We start from the raw sequence: 24,375 nt of genomic DNA on the forward strand, positions 1-24,375 counted from the left end.
TTCTTTAACCCCAAACACGCAGTTATTTCTTAAGCATGGACTGCAAAAACCTTTCCTATTTGTGCAAGTGGCTTTCCATTGAAAAGTGAAATTCTATACAAAATTAGGTCTGAAAAGGAGAAAGACAGCATCCAAGGGAAAAAAAAATAAATAGAAAAGGGACTCCTTCCTGCACAGCCTGAAGTGCATTTTATATTTTACACCTTTTCAAAGCCACAATCAATTTTGAATCCGTTGATTTCTCTCCGCGCTTTAGAATAAATCAGAGATACTTTTAGATCTAAGCTGGAAATAAAAGGGCTTAGTGTGAAGATGATGCTGGAGTCTAGAAAACAAAGATAAAGCTTTTGCTAAGGCCTCTTCTTTTCTGGCATCCCCCCTTTCAGTAGGCTGTAATGCGTCTCTGAAAGGATGTATTCAGCATCAACCTTCAGCAAACCTACACATCCTACAGCTCATTACACGGAAGGGTTAATCCCCAATGCTGTGATGACACCTTTGTCTGTTGGCTGTTCTGCCCAACTCCAGCAGCTTTCCAGATGCCACATATATGAGATTTCTTGGATGTTTTCAAATACTACGAATACTGAAGATAAGTCAGCAGTGCATTTTTCAGCAAAGCTCATTTAACCTGCTGCATGGCACTGAAGCACCAGATGTTGCAGACAAACCATGACTCTGCTCAAGATTTTGGGCAGAACAGCAGGGATACCTCTGCAGAATATTTGGACAGAGCTACGTCTCTCCTGAGCCAACCAAATACGAGATTTATTAAGAATGACTGACTCAGCCATATGTCTATTTTACTAAAATCTGAATGGAGATGGCCAGCTTCAGGATATCCCCTGGGAATTTTTGCCTGTGGTTTTACTGGGTGAAGTATCAAAAAGCAAGACACTGTTCCTGGATCACTGTCCATGTCTATCCTTTAATGCCACTCAAGTTAATAGCTCATAATGGAATTTGTTCCTTAGAGGAGGTCACCTCACCTAAAATCCTGGCTCCTTTGATGACCTATAGAAGAAGGTTAAGAAAAAGCTGCAAAAACAAATTTTCCAAACAACCCTCTGACTCACAAACATGTGATTGTAGTTTGCCAGTGCCGCAGAGTGACTTAAAAACTATGATGTGATGCTACAAGTTTTACAGTGTTCTTGTTAGAGGAGCGTTGTTAAGTAGATAGAAGCCTGGTATTTCTGGTATCTTGGCAAATTACACTGATGGCTCTGACTAGATAGATAGATAGATGGATAGATGGATGGATGGATGGATGGATGGATGGATAGATAGATAGATAGATAGATAGATAGATAGATGATAGATAGATGGATGGTTGGATGGATGGATGGATGGATGGATAGATAGATGGATGGTTGGATGGGTGGATGGATGGATAGATAGCTGGATGGATGGATAGATAGACAGATAGATAGATGGTCAGATGGATGAATAGATAAATAGATAGATAGATAAAAATGAATTATAAGTGCTTTAAGTGTGTTGTTGTTGGGTTTTGTTTGTTTGCTCTTCCCAGTAACCTAAAAAGGAGGCCATAAAACCTGCTATTATTTGACTCTTAATACAGGCCACACTTGGCTGCAGTGATGGTAGAATACCCAATTTGAATTCATTTTTACTATCATGACCTCAGTACCAATGGAACATTATGTTAACGTAGCTTTTTGAAATTAAGAGGCTTTTTATATTAACCGTTTTGTCTACAGCCGGATTGTTATTGCATTTTAACTGTGTTTGGGCAACATGAAGGGATTCACATTTTCAATGATGTTAACTTTCTGACTGCTGTAGGAGCAAGCTTGCCATTTATTAACGTATTTGTCTACATCTGAGTCCTTGCTAATGCACTGAGGAATGTTCCAGTACAGCCTTTTATTACAAAGGCTTTCAAGCTTGATCCATCAAACTAATTCTCTCTAATAAGTTGCGCCACTGGAACGTCAATTAGATTTACATTGAACATTATGGTCTGAATTACAGTGAAAAGTCAAAGTCTACCTAATGAGTGGTGAGATAACATGCACATATATAAAATAGTATGTGCTTATATGTGTATATATGCATAATAACCATGCAGTGAAGGAGCATACAGCCATCACGGGGCTTCAGATTTACGTGTGCTGGCCCTGCCTTTCTCGCTGACACTGTGCATTGAATCACCCACCACCAGAATATGACTGTTCACACGACCATACCAATGGCTATGGCTACTCACAGGTATGAAGAGTGTAATGGGCTTTATTTGGAATATTTCTGTGCTTAACATTTAACACAGAATCACAGAATCATAGAATGGCCTGGGTTGCAAAGGAGCACGATATTCATCTGGCTTCAACCCCCTGCTATGTGCAGGGTGACCAACCAGCAGACCAGGCTGCCCAGAGTCACATCCAGCCTGGCCTTAAATGCCTCCAGGGATGGGGCATCCACAGCCTCCTTGAGCTTGTCGATCTGGGGCTGTATGAAGACTGTGGGTTGAGTTTCTCAACGCTACACTGAAATTCTACTTTTTTTTTTCTCCAGAAGTCCTGAGCAAATTTGCTCCGCTGTCAGCAATGTAATGGGGAAAAACATAGGGCACCTTGCTGGGTGAGCTTTCACACAAATTCTTACAACACTTCTCTCTTGGGATGCAGACAATGAAAAAGTGGTTCATTAGGCCTGAGTGATGCAAAAGGCGAAGTCCACGAGGGTGATTGTAGAGCAGGCTAGATGAATTATATTACTCTCCCAGAACTGAAGAATAAGTAAAACACCCTTTTCAGCTGCATTTTGACTACTAGCCTGTTTTTTAACTTAAGGCTTATATACACGACTTTCTTCAAGGCCTGTGCTCCTCGCATACAATTAAATAACAGCACAATACAGACTACAGAGAGACAGAGCCAATGGTAGCCATTAAACAATATCTTAGAAAACCATTTTTAAATCAATAACTGCCTGCATTAGTCAATAAACTCCTGAGGAAGCTAATGCTATTCTTGACAAAGGATGGCTGTCCAGTGCATTGACAGGTAGTGTTATTTATTATTTGACCAGCTTGAGTAGGAAATTCATTTGTTGAGAAGTAAGGCAAATTTTCCATTAGTGCTTGAGCTGTCATTATTAATTAGGTGTTATTTGCAGTACTACTTAGAGGCACTAAAGAAGATGCACCAGAATGAGGAACTGCTAGTCCCAAAAACCGAACAGAGAAATCAAACAGAAAATATTGCTTATTTCTACTTTTCATATGAGGTAAAATAGGAAAAATGAAATGAAATGAAATGAAATGAAATGAAATAAAATAAAATAAAATAAAATAAAATAAATTCAAGGACTCACCAAGAGCTACACACAGTAGTGAAGACCTGGCACTTTCATGCCTATTTCTTGATATGTATCCTATCTTTTTCCTTGTTTTGCATTTGCTAGGCCTTAGAAAGAGCAGATACCTTCTCCCTATCCTCCAACGAGGATGAGAAATGTAATGTAAGGAATTGTTGCTTCTGTTTTGAAGGGAACAGGGCTGGCAAAGTGAAAGCCAAGAAGCAGGCTGTGTACGATGAGCCTCCGTGCTCTGTGCAGCCTTTTAGATCAGCTCCTACATGCCAACTTTGTGCTGGCTGCTTTCGGTGTCAGCTGGCATGGCAACTGCTTTATCTCCCATAGATTTGTTTATTTGAGCACAACAACTCGCATTTAACCCTTTTGTTCCAGCTTTTGCCCATTATTAGCTCAAGAAGGGGAATGAAAGGCTTAACAAACCATTCTGTCCTAAAACATCTTTCCCACACTTCAAGCATATTTCTGTTCTCACCTCAGCATCATTTGTTGGAGGGGTGGGTGACGGAAAACCTTTCCCCAGATCACTTGTCATCATCATATCCAGCTCTGTGAATGACGAGCTAGCTAGGCAGGGATCTAATTTTTCCCTGTTTTCTACAGCACCGATTAGAAACCTAACATTTAATTTAGAAACATGAAATTAATCTACCAGCCATCCTGCTCCCATCGAGCCCTTTCTCCATTGCTGCATGCTACTCCCCTACACTGGCAATCTGTTCAGCCAGCAGCAGTCAGGATCAGCTCCATGCATCTACAGCAAGTGGCAGCCAGGCAAGGTTCAGAATGAGAGAACTTAGAGGATCCCATACTTTTTCCATAGGCTAAAAACTTACCCCCTTATTTCTGTCTCTAGCCTCACACCCCACTGACAATACTTTAAACTACATATTGAAGTCATTCGTTCATCAAAGGCATTGTGTACTGCCTTTGTCGTGGTCAAGGGGGAAGAGAACAATTAAGGAGAACTAATTTTCTTCATTCTCTGTTCACCAGTGGCTTGTGCAAAACACTTCAGTGAAGACAGAGGTGGAGCTGATATACAAACCCTCATGCCCCTTATAGGCATGTGGTTTCATGACAGGTTGGTGAGAAGAACCAGAGCACTATGGCTGGAGATCATGGGAGAAGGCCAATGAGGTTGTGTATGGCTGTCATACCTGGCTGTGGCAAGACTTATGCATAGACGTGACCAACAACATGTAAGGGAAATTTTGACTTTTTCCCTTCCCTTTCTTTATCGAAGGCTACGATACTGTCAGTGGACTGAGGTCACCATAGCAACTAGTAGGCATCGTTTAAACATGAAGTGCATCCGTCCTACCAGGCTGGCTGTCAGAGGAGCATCCATCAGCATGTGAGGTCAACGCAAATGCTATCAAAGAGGCTCTTAGCTGAGAGAAGGGCATGGGTCATATTTCAGAGAAAAGCTTTTCAAGCAAGAAGCAAAGAAAAGAAGACATATTGTCCAAGGCAGATTATCAGTTGTGAAAGAAGTCTCAGAGAAGTAAGCATATTCGAGCTCTTGCTTAAAGGCAAGAGTGAATGTGAGCTCATCACACCATAGACTTGCAATCAAATGGAATTCCTTCCTTAATTATTTGAGACAAAGGGAGGAGAAACAGCAACAGAGCAGAGGCTGCTGGTTAAGGTTGAAGCAGCTGCCCACGTTGCACCAACAGTGATAATACAGCGCATTATCTTTTGCACACCTAAGTGTTCTCCAAACTGCTTAGCAGCTCTTGCCTTGTTCCATCCTTGGATACTTTCCAGAGGAGCCCCATTTTTTAATTCTCCAGAGCCAATTAGCTTTCAGATCACAGTGGGCAAAGGTCTTGAATTGTGTTACAGCTTTCCCCTGGTAACCGCAGGATGTTGTCTTGCCTTGGACCAAGGACTTGATATTTAACTGAATTGAGAAGAATTTAGAGCAATCGCTGCTACTGAACTTGTTCAGTGAGGATCAGAACCCTCTGTCCCCGTAATTCTGTGGGAAAGGCCAAAAATGCATTCACAAAACCTTAACTAAAAGATTGGAAACATAGATACAATCAGTATTCTCTGATGGCAATACCTGCATTAGCAGTATATCCTGCACTGCAGACAGACTTTGTGATTCTGTGGCAGAGGAGACATGGTTAATGATAAAGGGTTACCCTTTTAGGTAGGGTTAGCATTTTGGGCTAGGGTTAAGGGTTATCAATTTGGGTTAGGGTTAAGGGTTTGTATTTTGGGTTAGGGTTAAGGGTTACCCTTTAGAGAAGAGCTGGTCATCATATCATAGAATGGCCTCCTCGATTTGGAAAAGCTGATGTCATTGCATGGCTTTATTGCCCATGGAAAGCCCAATAGGAAACAGGAATAGGAAAGAACTTGCTATCTAGGAAGCACTACTAACGCAGAGACTGGAAAGAGAGTTTGTAACATCTCCACTTGATAAGTCTCCTGTAACTCTTTCCTACATCTGGGACTTGCTGAGCATACAATTATTTATTCCCAAGATGGACATACTATGGGATGGCCCATCTCTGTAAAACAGAATGCTTCCTGCTGCTAGTGGTTTCCCTCCCCCTGTTTTCATAGAGGATGCTAAAACACCCATCAGGGTGAGATGTATTTGAACAGAAAATCTCGACCTTTGCATTGATCTTTTCCCTTGCCCATTTGACAGGCAAACACGATTTCCAATTTCAGGCAGCTGCAATGCCAACATTAATTTCAGCCAGTATCAAACAAATCCTCCATCATCTACTTCAGCAGAAAATAAGTGCAGGATCTTTCCAAGTACATTCTGCTGGTTAGAAGGTCTCTAATCTTTAAAAATCACCTTTTTGTTTAAATAAAAATACATCAACAAGGAGGCCTAATTAATAGCAACTGATTTGCAAAGACTCTGAACAACGAATTGTCATGTCCTTTCACCCTGTTTGGGAGTTATGTACCACACGTTGTCAGTACTCCAGGACGATTTTCCCAGAAGTGACACAGAAACACTTCCCACATTTGCACATTTAGTACTGCTGCCCCTCTCATTAACCCTTGTCGTGTCATCTTGTTTTGTTTGATTAGGGATAACATCCAAACTCAGGCAGGAGAAAAGAGCCACGGATGGCTTACCAAATCCAATTAACCCTGCATTCATAAATCCCACATGATATATCTTGTGCAAAATATAGGAGGGTTGGTGTTCTGGTGACAAAGTAGTTGAGTGGCTCTCAGTGTTTTTAATGGGTTCAGTAATGGGCTGTTTTCAGCTCTGTCTCAGGGACAATGAAGCTTGGTGGCTGAGCAATGAAGACACATGACTGGCAGAGCAGCAGTAAGCCCAGCAAATATTTGGGTTCAACAAGGGATATCATTCCCCCTTAAACTCTACAATACCTGGATGGACTCTTTACTTCACTGAATTTTAATTAGAAGCCTTAATCCTGGTACCAGCAAAGGTCAGTCATGCTCTTTGGATGTAGCAGGCAATGTCCTAGAATGAGCACTGGATAAACAGTCTGTATAGTTGATCGATTCTGTAGGAGCTAATCATATTATTCATTTGGATTTTGAAATAAAGACAACTTCTCAATGTGAAGCACACGGCAATGCTCAGAAACTGCCTGTTACCATTTGTATAAGATTTTACTGCAAATCAGAGACCTAAAAACTTTTGATCTGGCTATTGGGTTTCTTTCAATGGCCCTTTAGTGTACAGGTTTTATCTGTTTAAAATTTTTCAGCTGTGAGGGGCAAGGAAGGAAAAGCCTTGGCATCTGTGAGTTTCCTCTGTCAGACACATCACCACTGCCTGCAAAAATAAATAAAGAAAGGAAAAGAATAAAACACAACATTTTCTAGTTGGCAGTGTAGATAACTACACATCATGGCTTGCCCCATTTCTTTTTTTCCTTTCTTAATTGCAAAGATATCTTAGAATACTTAAAATGTCCTCTAATGCTAGAGGGGTTTTCTCTGGGGTGAGCACTCGGAAGGAGCTGAAGAAAACATAATTGATAAAAGCAACATGGAAGGATGGAAATTATTGCTTCTAATGAAAATTAAACTGTGAATCGATGGAAAAAAATGGATTTTGAAGAGAAAAAAAAAACATAAAAGAAAACAAATAACCAAACACAAACCAACTAACAACAAACCTCCAATATTTAGGAATCCTCCAGAACAGAAACCATTGTAAATCTTTAACCTACTGCATTGGAAAAGATTGAGGAGATACAATGACTTTTTCAGATGGAGAGATTTTTAGAACAATCCTTTTGTTCACAAAGAGAATCTGGAAGGAAATAAAAAATTCTCATTATTTTGAAGGAGAACTAAAATGAAATGTTACCAGGAAGGGTCACAAGATATATCATGGGATTTCCAAAGGAAATTTTAACTTTAGGCTTTCCGTATCAGCAGTTCAAATGTCAGTCCTCAATCCAACTGCAGTGAAGGTCGTAGCAGAGCATATTTTCAAATCCTGAACAACAAGAGGTGGTCTTTACAGCTAGAACCACTGAACTGTTCAACAAAGCATCTCTGTGGATGACAGGGTTGGAATTTCATCAGTTAGTTTTTAAGTCCAACTTCTTTTTCATCTTACTGAAAGCAGAAATCAGACAGCCAAGTCAAGACAGCCAAATTCCTTTCAGAAATTCAGCAACCAAAGAGGCTCCTCCAGTGATTTCATTCACCTCAAGATACAAATTTGACACAGATCAGAGGAAATACCTTCCATAATTACTTATCAGAAGCTGGACTCAATGATTCTTATAGATCCCTTCCAACTTGGGATATTCTATGATTCTAACACTTCCCTCACTGAACCAGAAGTCCATGTGACCAGTTTTACACATATAATTTTCAGATTTCCAAAGCCAAGTGAGATAACTTTCCCACAACTCTTTAAAATTAATGCTGCTGTGTGTGGTTCTCCTATTTAATCCAAGCAGATGCACCTACAGTTGCTTCAGTGCTTCATAAGACAAACATTTTAAAAACATAAATCAGAATCATTGCTACTGTTTGTAAAAACGATTTCTGGTCATCTGAAAACTGTGCTGAATTAAGAATGAATGTACAATTAATGGACACAGGGGTCAGTGCCTATCCTACTTACACATTCTAGAAACACAGCAGCAGCCACAGAATACTGTAATGATTTATAAAATGTGATTAGCCATGTCTTAGAAACATTTTAATTATCTAATAACCCTTTATTTAAGGAACCTTCATAATATGTGACTTTTTTCATTAAGCCCTCATTGAAGCAAATATACTCGGTTAGCTAAAATTAGCAGTAATGAGACTGAAAATTCATCCTGATTCACCCAGAAGAGTGATTATGGATGTAGGTATTTCCACCTTGGGGTCACTAGCACAAATCCAGCTGGGTCTGCAGAGGTTTCAAACAACTCCAGATTAAATGTTTATTTGTTTATCTAACAAATTATGAATCTTGGTTTTGTTCCTACTGAACAGATGTCCAAAAAAAAAAAACAAAAAACCCAATAACAGCTGTCACTTTTAGTAGTGAAACTGCAAGGAGATCAAGAAGGCAGAACATATATTTACACTGGACTGACTACTCCTCCCTTAGGGTCATGTTATCACTCTCCTGGAGGCCAAATGTGAGGTACAATTTACAAACAGCACTGGAAATTCTGGGCAAAGCGTTCAAAAACCTGATTTCAGCCCTTCTATGTATTGAGCCTTTTTTTATGGCAGTTTTTCTCTTTGAAGTACAGTGTTACTATTTTTCTAAAATGAATATTAATTTCAATTAAAAAAAAGTATGGGAAAAGACATTCTGATATTAAGGTTAAAATGTTATATGCTGGAATAGACCATGTTGAGCTGACACTGTCTTTGAGAAGGGAGATACACTAGATGATTTCTCAAGAGCCTTCCAAACCTTTGTTACTTCAGAAACAATGGCCCTACGGAAAAGAAATTTCATCAATAGAAGGGAGAAGGTGCTGTATTTGGGTGGGATATAGTTATGAGCATTGGAAATACAGACTGACCGGTCAGGTTGTGGATGCCCCATCCCTGGAGGCATTCAAGACCAGGCTGGATGTGCCTCTAGGCAGCCTGGTCTGCTGGTTGGTGACCCTGTACATAGCAGGGAGGTTGAAGCCAGATGATCTTTGAGGTCATTTTCAACCCAGGCCATTCTAAGATCCTGTGAAATATCCCTTGGAATAAAGAGAGCCATTAAAAAGGTCTGCAGCTGAGGTGTAGATTGGCAGAGAGGAAAGAGTTCCTGTGCTGTAGATGCAGATGGCATCTCTCCGTGTTCTCAAACTACTGACATCTCTTATCACTGAACCCCAAAAGGGAAGGAAAAGAGAGAAAGAAAGGGAATGAAAAGTGCTGCCTAGGTTACCATGCCTATCTTGAGGACAGGTAGAGGAAGCACATCACAAGCCACCCAACAGGAGGGGTCCTAATTGAAGGTTGGTCAGGCATTGCATTGAGCAGCAGGTCTCTTGCCGTTATATCAGAAGATAACAGCAAATCAGCCATCTGCTGATGCACAATAAATGATATAAAAGCATTATGCCTGCAGGCTGCAAACGTCACTGATAATTGGATTGTGAAAACTTTTGGTTGAATGTGTATCTTGCGCAAAGGATGACCAAGACTGGTCTGACAATTAGGCTGAATGACAAGCAGTCAATGAAAACAGATAACAAGGTCATGGAGAATAATGTAAATAAATATACATACTTATATATATATCTGTGAAAAAAAAAAAAATATATATATAAATACATATATATATGTGTGTGTGTGAAAGAGGGGAGAATATTTCCTTTCCCATGTTGGACACAAATCCTCCTAGAAGCTCTATGCTGTCTTTTCTATTATGGTTGACTGTGATGGTTCAGTAAGTGTCATTGTACTCACTGAATTTATACTGGACCAATATTGCAGCAGTCAAGATTATGTGTAATTATACACACTGTAATTGAAGCACACAGAATTACAGGAATAATATTGTTTTTATAACTGATTATTTTAGAAAGGGACTTGTCTTCCTCCCTTCAAAAATGATGCCCCATTTAAGGGAATTGTCTTTATTACTTGCTGGATAAAGAGAGATTACCTCCAAATGGTAATTAACCTCATGTTCTTGAAGTGAAACACACTGTCTTCCATTGATTTCGTTCTCTTACTTTCTCCAAGTTGACTACAGATGGAGTCCACTCTACTAATTGAGAGAAGACACTTGAGTTTCACATGGGTCTGTTTAGTGAGGAGGTGATCACCCTAAAATTCTTCTCCATTTCAAAAGAGCATTTTGGAGTTTCCTTCACCATCTAAGATGAATTGAAATGTCTGTTTTTAAAGGTGAGGATTTCAGCATGCCCAGAGCTGTGTATGAAGTATTTACCATCTACCACAAATTGTGCAGTGTCTGTAGTAACACCAGGAAGGTGAATTTTGGACTCAAGATTTTGTACGAATAATTCATTGGCAAAATAATCTTTGGGAAAAGGATCCCAGAAGGAAAAAGATGACGTTTTTCCTCCATGAGAAGTGCTCATTAAGTGATCTATGCTGGCCTACATGGATGCTGGGATGAGATGGACATTACTGCTAAATATCAGCAAAGGCTTGTTGTTAACTAACAAGGGACAATTCTTACAGTAATGCATTCTGATTGGAGATTCATGATCCTTGATGTCTCTTCCAACCCTGGCCATTCTGTGATTCTCCAAGCAGAAACAGTCCATCTCACCACAGTTGCAACCTGAGCAATTTTCTGACCTTTTATTTACTTTTGTTTCTTTGCTTGGTTGCTGGTGCCTGCTGCAAGGAGCAATAGGAAGCTGACATCTCATTTCTACAGAAAACAAAAAGGCATGATGGGGCTCCTCTACTTAAACATTCCACAAGAATTTTTAATTATCACTAACCCTCCACTGGGCCTCCAAGATGGGAACTCCTCTCATTGGTCATTTCATGCACATCCATTCCTTTGGCATGAACAGAACCCAGCTCTGAATTTTAGTTATTTTCTAATATAGGTTCCAGTTGTAATGACTAGTTGTCTGACACCTTCATGCAGTCTCAGGTCTTGTTGATCTCTGTGGACACCCAAGGGCAGAACGCCCTGTTTAGCTACTAGACTTTGCAATAATTTCATGGTGACTGAGACAGTTTTTTTTCACACATCTTTCCCCCTTCTACCCAACATATGCACATACATCTACACAAAAACATCCTGTCTTTTTACTGCTTTCTTTTGAACAGAAGTTCAAACCAACCCCAGGCCACTGCAGTGCTTATTTTCCCTTTAAATGTAGCAACTGAAATCAGGCTTTATATGCCTGCTGGCCATGCAGTTCTATCAGGCAGAAGCAAAGAACATGGAGAAAGGACTTTACCATCTTCAGAGATGATAAATCTGAACAGAGCAGGACACTTGACAAAGACAATTTCACCCACACTTGCAGGTTTCCAGCATGTAATGTTGTCCCACATTCCTGGGCAACCTATAGAAGAGAGAGAGGCAAAAAAGATAAGATTAATGGTGCAAATTCTCCCTTCTTTTTGTTTACAGAATGGTTTTAGTGGTTGGTTCTTCCTTCTATCCATCAGTGTGCAGTTGGTTAGAATAATAAACGGTATCACTTTCTGATAAGCTTTCCCTGACCCAAAAAATAATTTGCATTGATAAGAATAGCATAAGCATACGTACAATGCAGTTGCATCATACAGTAATGGACAGACTCCACTCTGGCAAAAAGTGAAATTAGTCCCAATTAAATTACTCCATTATACGTCAGAAACTAATTCTCCCTTTAGCATGGAATTCACAGCCACTATCTGTCTACCAAAAAGTGTGTTAAATCTGTGGGGATTTGACTGACATCTCTGATTTCAATTCAGTGAATTTCTGCAGACTTCAATCCCCATCATAGGTTGGATACTGACACTTATTGGAATTTGGCCCAGGGAGGTGATTGGAAATTGGAGAATAGATTCTGCTTCATCCCACAGCTGTTTGTTGAGTTGTTTTTTGGGATGTACATGAATGAAGCTTCTCTCTTTCATTTTGTTCAGTTCATTAGGAAAATACTCAGTATAGAAATGTAAAGAACCACTCCTGCAGCATTCATTGTCTTTACAGCAATCTTTAGTGCATTTAAATGCAAAATAGCTAAAGGATTTCTTGCATAACCCAGAATCAGACCCTCCACAATCATTCAAATATTAGGCTTACTGTCATCAGCCTTTAATTAAAGATCTGAGTGATACACAACCAACCTCCTGTTACAGGACCGTGCCTATTATTTCTAGCCCTGAAAATGTTTATTTCCAGTTTCCAGTCATTATATGGAACTGGATGAATTTTAGCATCAGAAGCATGCAGAAATAGGAAGTGATAATGTTAGGGATGGGAGTTTTTTTCTCTTGGGACACAGGAAAAGGAATAGTATTAAACATCAGAAATATGACAAATTAGGACTGGTTTTCCACAAGTTTTCTGTGCACAATCCAGTCTGTAGCTGTGTAAAGCTGAAATCATTTTACTAGTTTATAAACCTAGAAAACTTATCTAGTGTACAGAAAAGCTCAGAAATTTCCCTGTATTTCCTACTAATGTCCAAAAAAATTTCTCATTAAAGAAATCTCAAATACGGATCATTTTCTACCTCAACAGAAAATGAAAGACAGACCAGATCACAGAATCATTAAGGTTGGAAAAGACCTCTAAGATCATCCAGCCCACTTAACTATCTCTCAGGGTTCTTTGCATTTGATGTTGGGATTGAGCATCTAATCTTACCAACTGCTAAAAGGTGCAAGTTCCTTACTTAGAAAAGTGTGGGGTTCTGTTGATTTATTTTCTCTTTGACTGCATGCCTGAGAAAATAAGATCCTCTATAAAAGCAGATAATATTTCAAAGCGTCATATTTTCAGACTGGGAGAAGTTCAATATAATGAAGGTTGGGTGTTCAGCTGCTAAAAAAACAGTGTGGGCTTTATCAATTTTGTCAGTAGTAGGGGATTGCTATCGGATGAGAATGTATGCACAGAACTGGCCTTTAAAGTGTATTTATTTCCATCAGCTTCAGTGGCAGAAAATCAAGTCCTCACAAAATATGAACCAGGTACTACCATGGGTGGTGGATGGGGAAGCTATGAGTTGGACAGGGTTTGAAGAATTAGGTCAGTGTCAAACTACAATGCTATAATGATGTCTGTATGATAATATCTGTATGATATAACCCTTCTTTCAGGAAGGCTGTAGCATCAGATCAGGACTTTAACTAAAAGAGGAGACATTTAGGTTAGATGTTAGGAAGAAATTCTTTACTCAGAGAGCAGTGAGACCCTGGCACTGCCCAGAGAGCTGTGGGTGCCCCATCCCTAGTGGTACAAAAGGCCATGGCTGGGTCCTGGGCAGCCTGAGCTGTGGAGGCAGGCAGCCCACTGCAGGGGTTGGAGCTTGATGGTCTTAAGGTCCCATAGAACCTAAGCCATTCTATGATTATGAGGCTACATAAAATAAACTGCAGAGTATATAAAATTCCAGTATATAAAATTCCAGAAAAACCTTCACATTTTCCTCTCCCCATCTTTCTTCCACTCGTATTCCAGACCGATTCCACTGCCAGATGAGTGTCTCATTGTATGCATACTATGACTCTACTGGATTTCTCTGAAAGGCTCAAAGACCTCATGATTTTTACGATTTGAAAAGTTCGGTGATACTAAATATGGAAATCAAGATCGAATTGAGCGCTGTTAGATTTTACTGTCTTTGATAGCTACCGTTTGTCCACACAGCAGGAATAGTATTTACCATTTAAATCCAAAGACTTTTGGTAATAGGTTTGTAGTTCACTGATGTGTGGCAATCTGTATGAAAGTAAAGCATATGTAAATATCTATGGTAATGAGACATTTGCTTACAAGAGGTGTTAGAGACAATCAAAGAGGCTAATGAGATCTTCTGAGAACCACCTGCTAGCCTTGCTCACTTGATTTAAATGGCTGTGCTAGAATAAGCTTTCTTATTCTTTATTACTACTTTAACATCAGTTGTTTTCCAAAATTCTACTGTTACCAAATAACAACAGAAACTGCAAACCTATCTAGAGAAATGAGCATAAATTCTCATACTGCAGAGAAGAAAGAGAAGACAATGAATAAATATTTCATAGAAGACTGAACAGTAGTCCGCTATTGTGGCAATATCAAGCGTAAGTAAAATATTCCAATTTTAAAAGGCATTATAACTTTGTTCTACTAGAAAACACTGATGTGTTGGCATTGAAATAGAAGGAAATAGGAAAAAAAAAAGTCAAGTAATTTGCCCAGCAAGTGACAAAGATTGGAAAGAATTCATTGTCAGTAAGGAAGTTGCCTGATTCTTTCTGGTAAAACCATATTTGAAAGCAACCATTTAGAAGAGCAAAGAATGCACACACACAAAATATATATATGTATAGAATATAATACATGTCAGCATGGACAATCCCCTTACATTTGTAAATCACAACACAGCCAGGAACTCCTGCTGGGTGAAACCTGCCCACGGAAATCAGTGTGATTTGAGTGTGAAACTGCACAGTAGGGCTCTCCTCTGGCTCTGATGGTATGTCTCCATTGCCATGTGATGGAGGGATACCCAAGCTAGCTTTGAAAGAGGTGGCTCAGGCACTGCAAGAAGCAAGGGGCAGCACCATGTGGACTAATTTTCCTGGTTCTTATCATGTTTGGAATAAATAATGCCAACACGTAGTTTTAAAGAATAAGTTTTGATGTAGGCCAGAGCATAAGGATAATAAGTAAAAATGATCTTAATACAGGATGCCTTGCAGGGAGCGTAAATTCTGCTTTACCTTCCTAGGTCTATGCTGGAGCCTGCAGACAGAAATCTGCTTGCTGAACTTTGTAGGATTCATCTCAGCTAGCCCAGCTGATGTAGAGCTTGGCATCTGATCTTGGAAAGCTATTTAGACCCTCCTAAGAGCATGAGAAGAAGAATGTTTCATGTTATTCAGCTGGTCACCTTCTCTCCAATGGCACAGCCCATCTTTCAGAGCCTCACTTGGCTCTAGAGGAAATGCAAAGTGGTTGATTTGACTGTGGAATTAGTCAGGATCAGTTTAACTTCAGGCAGCTTAGACTTCCCAGTTTAAGTGTACTCAGCTAAATGATGTTTCCTCTGTAGCCCTTCAGTAGCAATACTTTCCATTAGGAATAATCTCATTTTAGTTGGGCAGTGGTGGTGAACTACTCTGTAAGTATTCATTCATTCATTCAATAGAATGAGGCTAAAAATTCTTATCCCAAATAGCTGCCCCCTGAATCCCAATTTCAGCTAAGGAAAACTATATGCATTTTTTAATGATTTCATGTGAAGCTCAGGACAACTAAGCTTAAATATAATATTCTTGAATCTGATGGGGTTGCCTCATATACCTACCGACCTAAGGATGCATCTGACTTGACAACAAGTGAAAAAGAAAAGCTCTCTAAGGGAGAGGTGCAATTTCACAGCAAGGAGAAAATAATGGAATTTTTATCACTGCAGAGTTTTCAGTTGTAATTTTCAAATTAAGCTCAGCACTGAAATGATTCTAGTCATCTTCCTTTTATGGAGGTCCACACAAATCTTCAACTTTGAGACTGCTACACCTCCATCAAACCTTGCAATGATTCAACTGCCCTAAAATTGTTGGCTGAATTCGGGTGGAGAAGGGGTGAAAAAAGAATGACAGAACAATGGGCAAAAGCATTTCACAGAATCAGAATCGTAGCTTATGGGTCAGTACATATGAAAAAAAAGGAATAGATGACACATTTCCATAACATTTGTTTCCTTGAGATATTAAGAAAAAAAATGCAAATACGTAATTCTGATAGTTGTGTATTTTTCATGTACAGAAATGAAAGCTTGAGGTAAAAGTCAATTCATCTGGCTTACAATGTTCAGGTTTAGTTTCAGTTCTTCTCAGTTATTAGTTTAAAATATCACCTTCAAGGTCGTATCGTCTTCAGGAGAGTGATATCAAAGGAAACACAATGCTACAAGATGGAATATTAAACTGAATTATGTCATGTGCAGTAACTTTTAAAGGGCAATACTACATATAAGGACCTTCATGGAGAGAAGGAACACCAGACAAGGTCTTTCTGTTCTTACAAACAGGTAAATAACTAAATAAAAGCTTGAGAAAAAGCTGGGTATGAGGCCAGGATCTTTGAAGCTGGTTGACATTTCAAAGCAGATACATCTTGTAGGAGCTCCTGTTGAAGCAATGGCGTCTCTGCTGTCTTTCAAGACAGGCAGCACAATCAGAACTCAGATTCAACAGCCTCTTTTTAAAGTCCAGAGGAATTCCACATGTATAGTTCAAGCGATTCAATGAGGGCTGTTTACAAAGAATAAGAAACCTTACCAACAGTTTGCCCGCATTAACATTTTCCATTGCCTTTCTCTAGATAATTACTGATCTGGCATTAGGTTATCAAGTTATGCGACGAAGTTGTGAATATTTAAAGTCTATCATTTATATGCTGATAACTGTATAAATTATGGTGATAATTTCTACAATATGACATCATCAGTTGAGCCAGACCCTCTATAAGATTATACTTTCAGAGATCCAAGAATTCCTGCATGCAGCACTATTGTCAAACAGATATTAAAAATAAAATGATCTGAAACGGTTCACTTCTCACCTATCAAGGTAATCCCAGATTGGATTAAAAACTAAAATTGAAAGTAAAAGAGACAATGGGTTTTCTTTGATTATAACAACGCTGGACAATGCTCCTGGACATGAGGTCTGATTTTTGGGTGGTTCTGTATAAAGCCAGGAATTGGACTTGATGATTCTTATGGGTCCCTTCCAACTCGGAATACTCTATGACAACAATGAGTTTTACAGCACAGCAGTGGAAAAAAAAGGTGAGCTGGAGATAGCTGGCTTTATATCTAGGAGATTAAATGCCAGGCTTAAATCATGTACTTTAGAATCAGAAGCTAATCTTTTTAGTTAGAGTTCAACAGGAGGGATTTCACCTGGTTCGGATGTTTTGCATCATTCAAGATGATGCAAAGAACATCAATACACCTTCAAGAACTTCAATACACCTCCTCGGTGTATCCTAACTTAGGAGCCACACAAATTACCAATCAGAACGTTATTCCTGCTGTTTACGTTAGGAAAACAAATAAACACAACCACATACACTAATCACTGCAGTCTCAAAGGAGAAAAGAAAACTGACATCTTCTCATTTGTCCACCACAGAACTATTTTCCTCATGACAGTGAAAGCCCACGTATTGCCTCCATCTCGCACCTCAGCAGGAAAGGCTAGTACCAAATTACTGTTGTTTTTCCTTAAATACTTTATACGTAGAAAAGATCAGCTTCTAAATGGCAGGAGCTATTATCTATAATTAGAAATATCTAAAGCTTTTTTTTTTTTCTTTCCCTAAAGCTGTTTAATTCTTTACAATCGCGGAATATTTATTCTAAGCTCACGCTTATTGCTTTTCTTGCATTGTTACCAGCCAAGAAAACCTCATCCAAGCAAATCTCCAAAATCCTTTAAGTGCTGCCAACCAATTGGCCTTAGGTGAGCTTTGAAGAGTTTTAAAGAGAAACTTCCGTTTGGCAAAACCTTTGGAACATTTCTTCATCTAATTATGCAGAAGAGTAAAAAGCCAATTATCTGGGAAATTGAGAGGGTTCTTTTTTTTTTTCTTTTTTAAAGAAAAACTTTCTTTAAAAAGGGTCGGTTTCTGTGAGAAAGTCACCATTTTGCAACTCTGGATGCCAAAAAAACGTTGTGAAATTACTCAGAAAATTGGGAGATTTTATTCTGGTGTTGCTGGAGGACAGAACAACTCTTTCGAGCTGCCAAAAGCTGACCCAGTGCCAAGCTCGCCAGCTGCGGATAATCTGGCATCACTCAAGACACGGGTGGTGGGAGATCATGGGTTACTGCTGGAGGAACAGCTGGCATCCCTCATTCCTCTCATTGCTGGTGGCAGCCAGGATGGTTATCATCATCCTGCCCCACCACCACGTCTGACTCACTTCCTTCCTTCCTTAGGAGAAGCGCAGATAAGGCACTTGCCTTTATCAACTCTGTTTTCCATTAATTCTCTAAGCTGTGAGAGAAGGGAAAAGACAGCCTACACCACAGTGCCTAGAAGGCTTTGCGTACATCACGGTGCTATTAATCTTCATCCTTAAGTCACTTGGATCAAGTCACTTCTGGAAAGAGTGCAGGAAAAATAATGGCTATAGAATTAGTTGAGAAGAAAACAGTGGAGTGAGACCCAAAAAGATGTGTATTTCCACAAACCATTTCCGTCTCCTGCCAGATCCCATCCTTCACACACACAGTCTGCCTATGAATAGCAGTTAAGTAAGGACAAGATGGAGCAGTACAAGTGGTATCCAACCTTTCTGAACTGTTTCAGATAAAAAATAAGGCTATATTTTTTCCATGTTAGTGGAGCAACTGGATAGACATACATGTCTCTAAACTTTCTATGCAAAACCTACATGTATGTTAATTTTTCACTGGTATCCATGGGCCTTACAGTGAATCCCGGCTTTCAACCATTGCAGTAAGAAGGAATCTTCCCATACTGTGTGGTTAAAAAGTCCACTGCCACTTTTGCCACCCATAGATAGTTTATATTTGGCCCATTGTGAGACTTACGGGCCTGTGAAGAAGACATCTGTAAAGATCAGTGCCATTTATTAGTTGCCATGGATACAGATAAAGTAAAAATGTTATTGGCGTGTCTTTTTGGTGCTTTGGAGTTTGTGTTCCTTTGTAAATACAGAGAGTATTTGGCTGTATGGAAGAAGATGAGAAGAGGATTTGGTAACGGGTCTTTTGAGCATGAAGGTTTCCCAGAAATAAATTCAGCACTTCAAGTCTTTTCTGCCACAAATGGAGGCAGGAGGGAACAAACATTTTCTTCATTTGTTAATTTTTAGCGTAACTCATAACAGTACTGAACTGGGACTAAAATGGGACGCAGTCTTTCTAACAGTCTCTCATTACAGGGTTGTGTTTTGAACTTAAAGAGATCCCAGCAGAGCTAAGCAAGATTTTCAATGGGACTTACTCAGACTGAACCTGAGGTGAACAGCTCTCTAACCAATTAGATAAGAATTTGGACTTATTTCTAAAAGGATAAATAAACCAAACAAAACAGGCATTGAACTACTGAAAATAGCAACCAAGCTCTATGGCTAAATGACTGGCAATTTCAGAACTTACGTTGCATTCTATATTAGCTTCTCTGAAAGGCATTTACAGATAGGAATTACTTAGGTCTCATAGTAGCTTTGTGGCTAAGAAGCTTTTAAGAGCTGGAAAACAAAACAAAGCAAAACAAACAGAAGAAATGGTAAGAGTGAAGCTAAACACCTTCCAAGCAAGAGTTGTAACAGAGTTCAGAAGAAAGCTGCCACTTCATATTCATACTCTGTCCTCCCTCTATTCTTGCTTTCTTATACTTTATAGAGTTATCTAAAAGGATAAGGCACTTTAATCGTAGGAGATAAATTATAACAGATCTTGGGCCAAATTCATTTTTGATGTAACCACAGTGACGCCAACGTGGATGCACTCGAGAGGCATTTATTACTTGTTTACTCCTTCAAATCTTCTGCAAATGAGAAATGACTGAATTAAATAACTCAATTTCTTTCAGTGTGCAAATTCTATAATCTCTCCTGGAAACTGCGGCACTGGTGAGTCAAACAACTCCTTATTAGAGCCCATGGGACCTGATGGTCTACTGGAGGAAACAAAGAAAAGAAATGCATTTTAAGAAGCTCATTAAGAGGCATGTTAACACATAGTGCGTTTCCTGTTTCGTTATAAACTCCTCTGACTCTGTCCGTAGAGTATTCAGAGAGCACTGAAAACATCACTGAGGTATAAATCTAATCATAGAATCACAAGGTTGGAACAGACCTATAAGATCATCTTGTCCAACCATCCACCCATTGTGGATGCTACCACAAGCTACTAAAACATATCTCATAGCTCCTCATCCAGACACCTCTTGAACACTGCCAGGGATGGCAACTCCACCACCAAGCTGAGTGGTGCAGTCGATACGGTGGAGGGAATGGAGGCCATTCAGAGGGACCTTGACAGGCTGGAAAGCTGGGCTCGGGTGAACCTAATGAGGTTCAATAAGGCAAAGTGCAAGGTTTTGCACTTGGGCCGGAAGAACCCCAGGCACCTGTACAGGCTGGGGGGAGTTGTCCTTGAGAGCAGCTCGGCAGAGAAAGACCTAGGGGTCCTGATAGATGAGAAACTTAACATGAGCCAGCAGTGCGCTCTGGCAGCCCGGAAAGCAAATGGGATCCTGGGCTCCATCAGGAGAGGGGTGGTCAGCAGGGATAGGGAGGTGATTGTCCCTCTCTACTCTGCTCTTGTGAGGCCCCATCTGGAGTACTGTGTTCAGGTGTGGAGCCCTCAGTACAAAAAAGACATGGAGATTTTGGAAAGGGTCCAGAGGAGGGCCACGAAGATGATCAGGGGGCTGGAGCACCTCCCCTATGAGGACAGGCTGAGGGAGTTGGGTTTGTTCAGCCTGGAGAAGAGAAGGTTGCGGGGCGACCTCATTGCAGCCTTTCAATATCTGAAGGGAACTTACTCCCAGGAGGGGAGTAAACTCTTCATAAGGGCTGATAATAGCAGGACACGGGGAAATGGTTTTAAGTTAAAAGAGGGAAGATTTAGGTTGGATGTTAGGGGGAAGTTTTTTACTAGGAGGGTGGTTAGGTCCTGGAACAGGCTGCCCAGGGATGTTGTGGATGCCCCGTCCTTGGAGGTGTTCAAGACCAGGTTGGACGAGGCTCTGGGCAACCTGATCTAGTAAAGGTGATGTTTGGTGGCCCTGCTAGGCAGGGGGGTTGGAACTACATGATCCTTGAGGTCCCCTCCAACCCAGGTCATTCTGTGATTCTGTGCCTGAGCAGGCCATTCCAGTGCCTGACCACTCTCTGAGAGGAAAAGTTCATCCTTATGTCTAATCTAAACTTCCACGTGTATAACTTGCAGCCATTTCCTCAGGTCCTGTTTGTTGACTGGGAGAAGAGGCCAAACCCCTCCTCATCACAACCTCCCTTCAGGAAGTTGTAGAGTGCAATAAATTGTCCCCTGAGCCTCCTCTTCTCCAGACTAAACAATCCCAGCTCCCTCAGCCGCTCCTCATAGGACTTGTGCTCCAGACCCATCACCAATTTTGTTGCCCTGCTCTGGACACGTTCCAGGGCATCAATGTCTTTCTTGTAGTGAGGGACCTAGAACTGAACACAGTCCTTGAGGTGTGGCCTTACCAGTGCTGTCAAGGACAACAGGAAGGGCTTCTTCAAATACACTGCAGACAAAACTAACACTAGAGGCAATGTAGGCCCACCGGTGAATGAGGTGGGTCCTGGATAACAGAAGATACAGAGAAGGGAGAGTTACTAAATGCCTTTTTTGTCTATATTGCTGGAGGCTGTCCTGAAGAACCTAGATCTACATTGCTCAGAGATAAGCAGTTATACCAGTGCCTGGAATGATAGCTTATCAGAATCCTGAAGTAGTAGGGGCACTGACTTTGACGGTCCCCCTCAACCCCCCTCCAACTGCTCTCTTGCTTACCCTCCTCACAGTGGTGGGGTGAATGATATGATGAAACAACTCAGCTAAGGAGGGGGAGGTCACACACCAGGTACAACTCTGCACAAAGCAGTTTCAGTTTGAAGAGGATTCATTTAATTATCCATTAAAAAGGAACTGGGATAGTGAGAACTAAAAGCAAACTCAAACCACTTTCCCATTCTCACTTGTGCCTAACTCTTTGAAGTAAGATGTGTTTGAAGTAAGGATGGCAGCAGCACATCTCAGGGATGGTCTGCAAGCTGGTACATGTGTTCACTTGTTGTTAAAGTTCCAATTGTATGTATTTTTTGATTATACACAAGTTATGTCCATAAATCACCCCACCCCCATGCTGGGGGCTACTGCCAGCCTACTTCCATACGGGGTTGTGACATCACAGAGTTATCCCCACCCGCCGGACTATGATCTCATGGCTCTGCCCATGTAAGCCAGCGCCAGCACTTTGTCTCTCCCAGTGCGGTCGTGACCAGCTTACAGCGATGGTTGTCGACAGCTTTCTCCTTATCCCCAGCCTCCTGCTCCTGGTGGCTGGGGTGTCTCTGCTCACCATTTCCTGGCGCCGACAGGTAGGGAAATTTGAGGGTGGGAGTCACTTGAGCTAGGTGACTCAGGGCTTTGGGTGGGGGGTGAGGGCTGCCCCGCAAGTCCTCATGAACTGTGCCACATTCATGTGTCCGTAGGGTTCTGACTGGCGCCAGCAATGGTGGACGCGGTGGCTGCAAGTGGTGGTATCAAAGTCAGGTGAGTCCCCTGTGGGTCAGCCTGGCACATTCGCAGGCAGGGCCAGCTCCCTGGGAGAAGCCAAGCTTCGTACCAGTCTCTGTCATGTAGCAGCCAGGCCGGGTGGGCCTGGAAGATCACCGGTGCCCCCTGCCCTACTGTGGCTCAGACCTGCTCCTTGTTTTACAGGTGCTGAGAGGCAGGCAGGCAGGCACAGGAGCCCCCCGTGCAAGCCACATTGCTCCCAGCAGCAAGCATCAGGATGGAAGGGCAATCCCATCCTGCCCCATCCCATCCAGTCAGGAAAGACCTGGCCTTTGTTGCTGCGCACTCTATGTCCCTCTCTTCATATGGACTCTGCCACTGGTACCACAAGCTCTGTGGGGAAACCCAGCAGGCTTCCCAGACAGGACCAGCGCCCGCAGGTTCTGGTGGCACGTGGGATCCCCAGGACGCTCAGTCAGCGTCCTAGGCTAGGCGGTGGAGTTGAAGACCTGCCATCTGAGATCTCCAGCTTCACAAAGCCACCAGTGAAAGGGATGGTCTTCCAGGAGGGCCTCGTTCAAACAGAGGAGAGAAAACGCCGGTGGGACTACGAGACCAAGAGGCTTTTTTGGCGTATGCGCTCCCCAGCACTTCCCAAAGTGCACAAGAAACCAGGAGCAGCAGCAAGACCCTCCCAAGGACCGGCTCTGAGCCTGGAGAAAGAAGCAGATGGCAAAACTGAAACCTGCCAGCCCTTCAACTGGCTTCAGAGACAAGAGGAGCACTGAGAAATCGGACATGCTCGCTATGGAAAGTCTGTACCAGCAGCTCCTGGTGTCCCTAAACAGGCCCAAGACTAACAAGTCCGGCAGTGAAACTGAAGAGCAACCACCTGTAACCTCTTCCTGCACGCTGGCACCAGTGAAAGGGGCAATCATGCACAAGAACATCCTTCAAACAGAGGCGGGGAAATGCTGGTGGAAGAGTGAGGCCAAGAGGTCTTCTGAGTACTGTTTTGCCTCCCCAGCACTTCCCAGAGTTTAGATGGAAGCTGGAGAAGCTGCAGGACCAACAGCAGGGCCAGCTTCAAGCCTGCAGAAAAGGAGACAGCAGAACTGAAACCTGCCAGCACCTAAATACTGCTGTCATTGTATGGATTTATTGTTGGCATACCAAGAGAGAACTCAATCTCAGACACAAGATCATCATTTGCATCATACCACTTCAGTTTGAGGTCTTTCAGAATTTTAAAATGATAATTTAATAAAAGTCACACTATTCTTCAGAGAATTGCTATCCCTATTTCTTGACTTTTAGCAATAAGAGCAAGCTCTCTCTACGAAGAACAGCTTCAGAGCATCTAAGACTGCACTGGGGAAGGGATCTGAAGCAAAAAGGGCTGACAAAACACTCTTTCGGGGGCTTCTTGAAGCCAGAAAAAGTGCTTTGCCTGTGCCAGGGTTGGAGATTCTGATCCTTGAGATCCCTTCCAACCCTAGCTATGTTGGAATCATGGAATCATAGAATGGCCTGGGTTGCAAAGCACCACAATGCTCATCCAGTTCCAACCCCCGCTATGTGCAGGTCGCCAACCAGCAGCCCAGGCTGCCCAGAGCCACATCCAGCCTGGCCTTGAATGCCTGCAGG

At 41.5% G+C, this 24,375-nt stretch overlaps 2 protein-coding genes across 9 annotated transcripts in view; one reads left to right on the top strand and one right to left on the bottom strand.

The window, feature by feature from the left end:
• The window catches only part of ADCYAP1R1 (ADCYAP receptor type I), a 134,059-nt gene that overhangs the window by 39,323 nt on the left and 70,361 nt on the right, over window positions 1-24,375 (bottom strand). For all 7 annotated transcript variants that reach the window (XM_090143276.1, XM_090143277.1, XM_090143275.1 and 4 more), the window contains exon 4: window positions 11,727-11,834. In XM_090143276.1, coding sequence (XP_089999402.1) covers window positions 11,727-11,834 — 108 coding nt within the window. The remainder of the gene's footprint in view (window positions 1-11,726; window positions 11,835-24,375) is intronic.
• LOC116238208 (uncharacterized) lies at window positions 22,425-24,010 on the top strand. 2 transcript variants are annotated; one of them, XM_031607767.2, is made up of 3 exons: window positions 22,425-22,589; window positions 22,704-22,764; window positions 22,933-24,010. In XM_031607767.2, exons 1-3 carry the CDS (start codon window positions 22,425-22,427, stop codon window positions 23,514-23,516), a joined length of 810 nt encoding a protein of 269 aa, XP_031463627.2. In that variant the 3' UTR covers window positions 23,517-24,010. The 2 variants fall into 2 exon arrangements, with proteins under 2 accessions (XP_031463627.2, XP_031463626.2); XM_031607766.2 differs by having other exon boundaries at window positions 22,704-24,010.

This window comes from Phasianus colchicus, chromosome 6 (genome assembly GCF_987193195.1).
Source record: "Phasianus colchicus chromosome 6, bPhaCol1.hap1.1, whole genome shotgun sequence".
Classification (NCBI taxonomy): Eukaryota; Metazoa; Chordata; class Aves; order Galliformes; family Phasianidae; genus Phasianus; species Phasianus colchicus.

Coding starts and splice junctions, on each gene's coding strand:
- LOC116238208 (XM_031607766.2), top strand. CDS start 22,425: ATGATCTCATGGCTCTGCCCATGTAAGCCAGCGCCAGCACTTTGTCTC. Junction 22,590..22,703: donor CCATTTCCTGGCGCCGACAG/GTAGGGAAATTT, acceptor ATGTGTCCGTAG/GGTTCTGACTGGCGCCAGCA.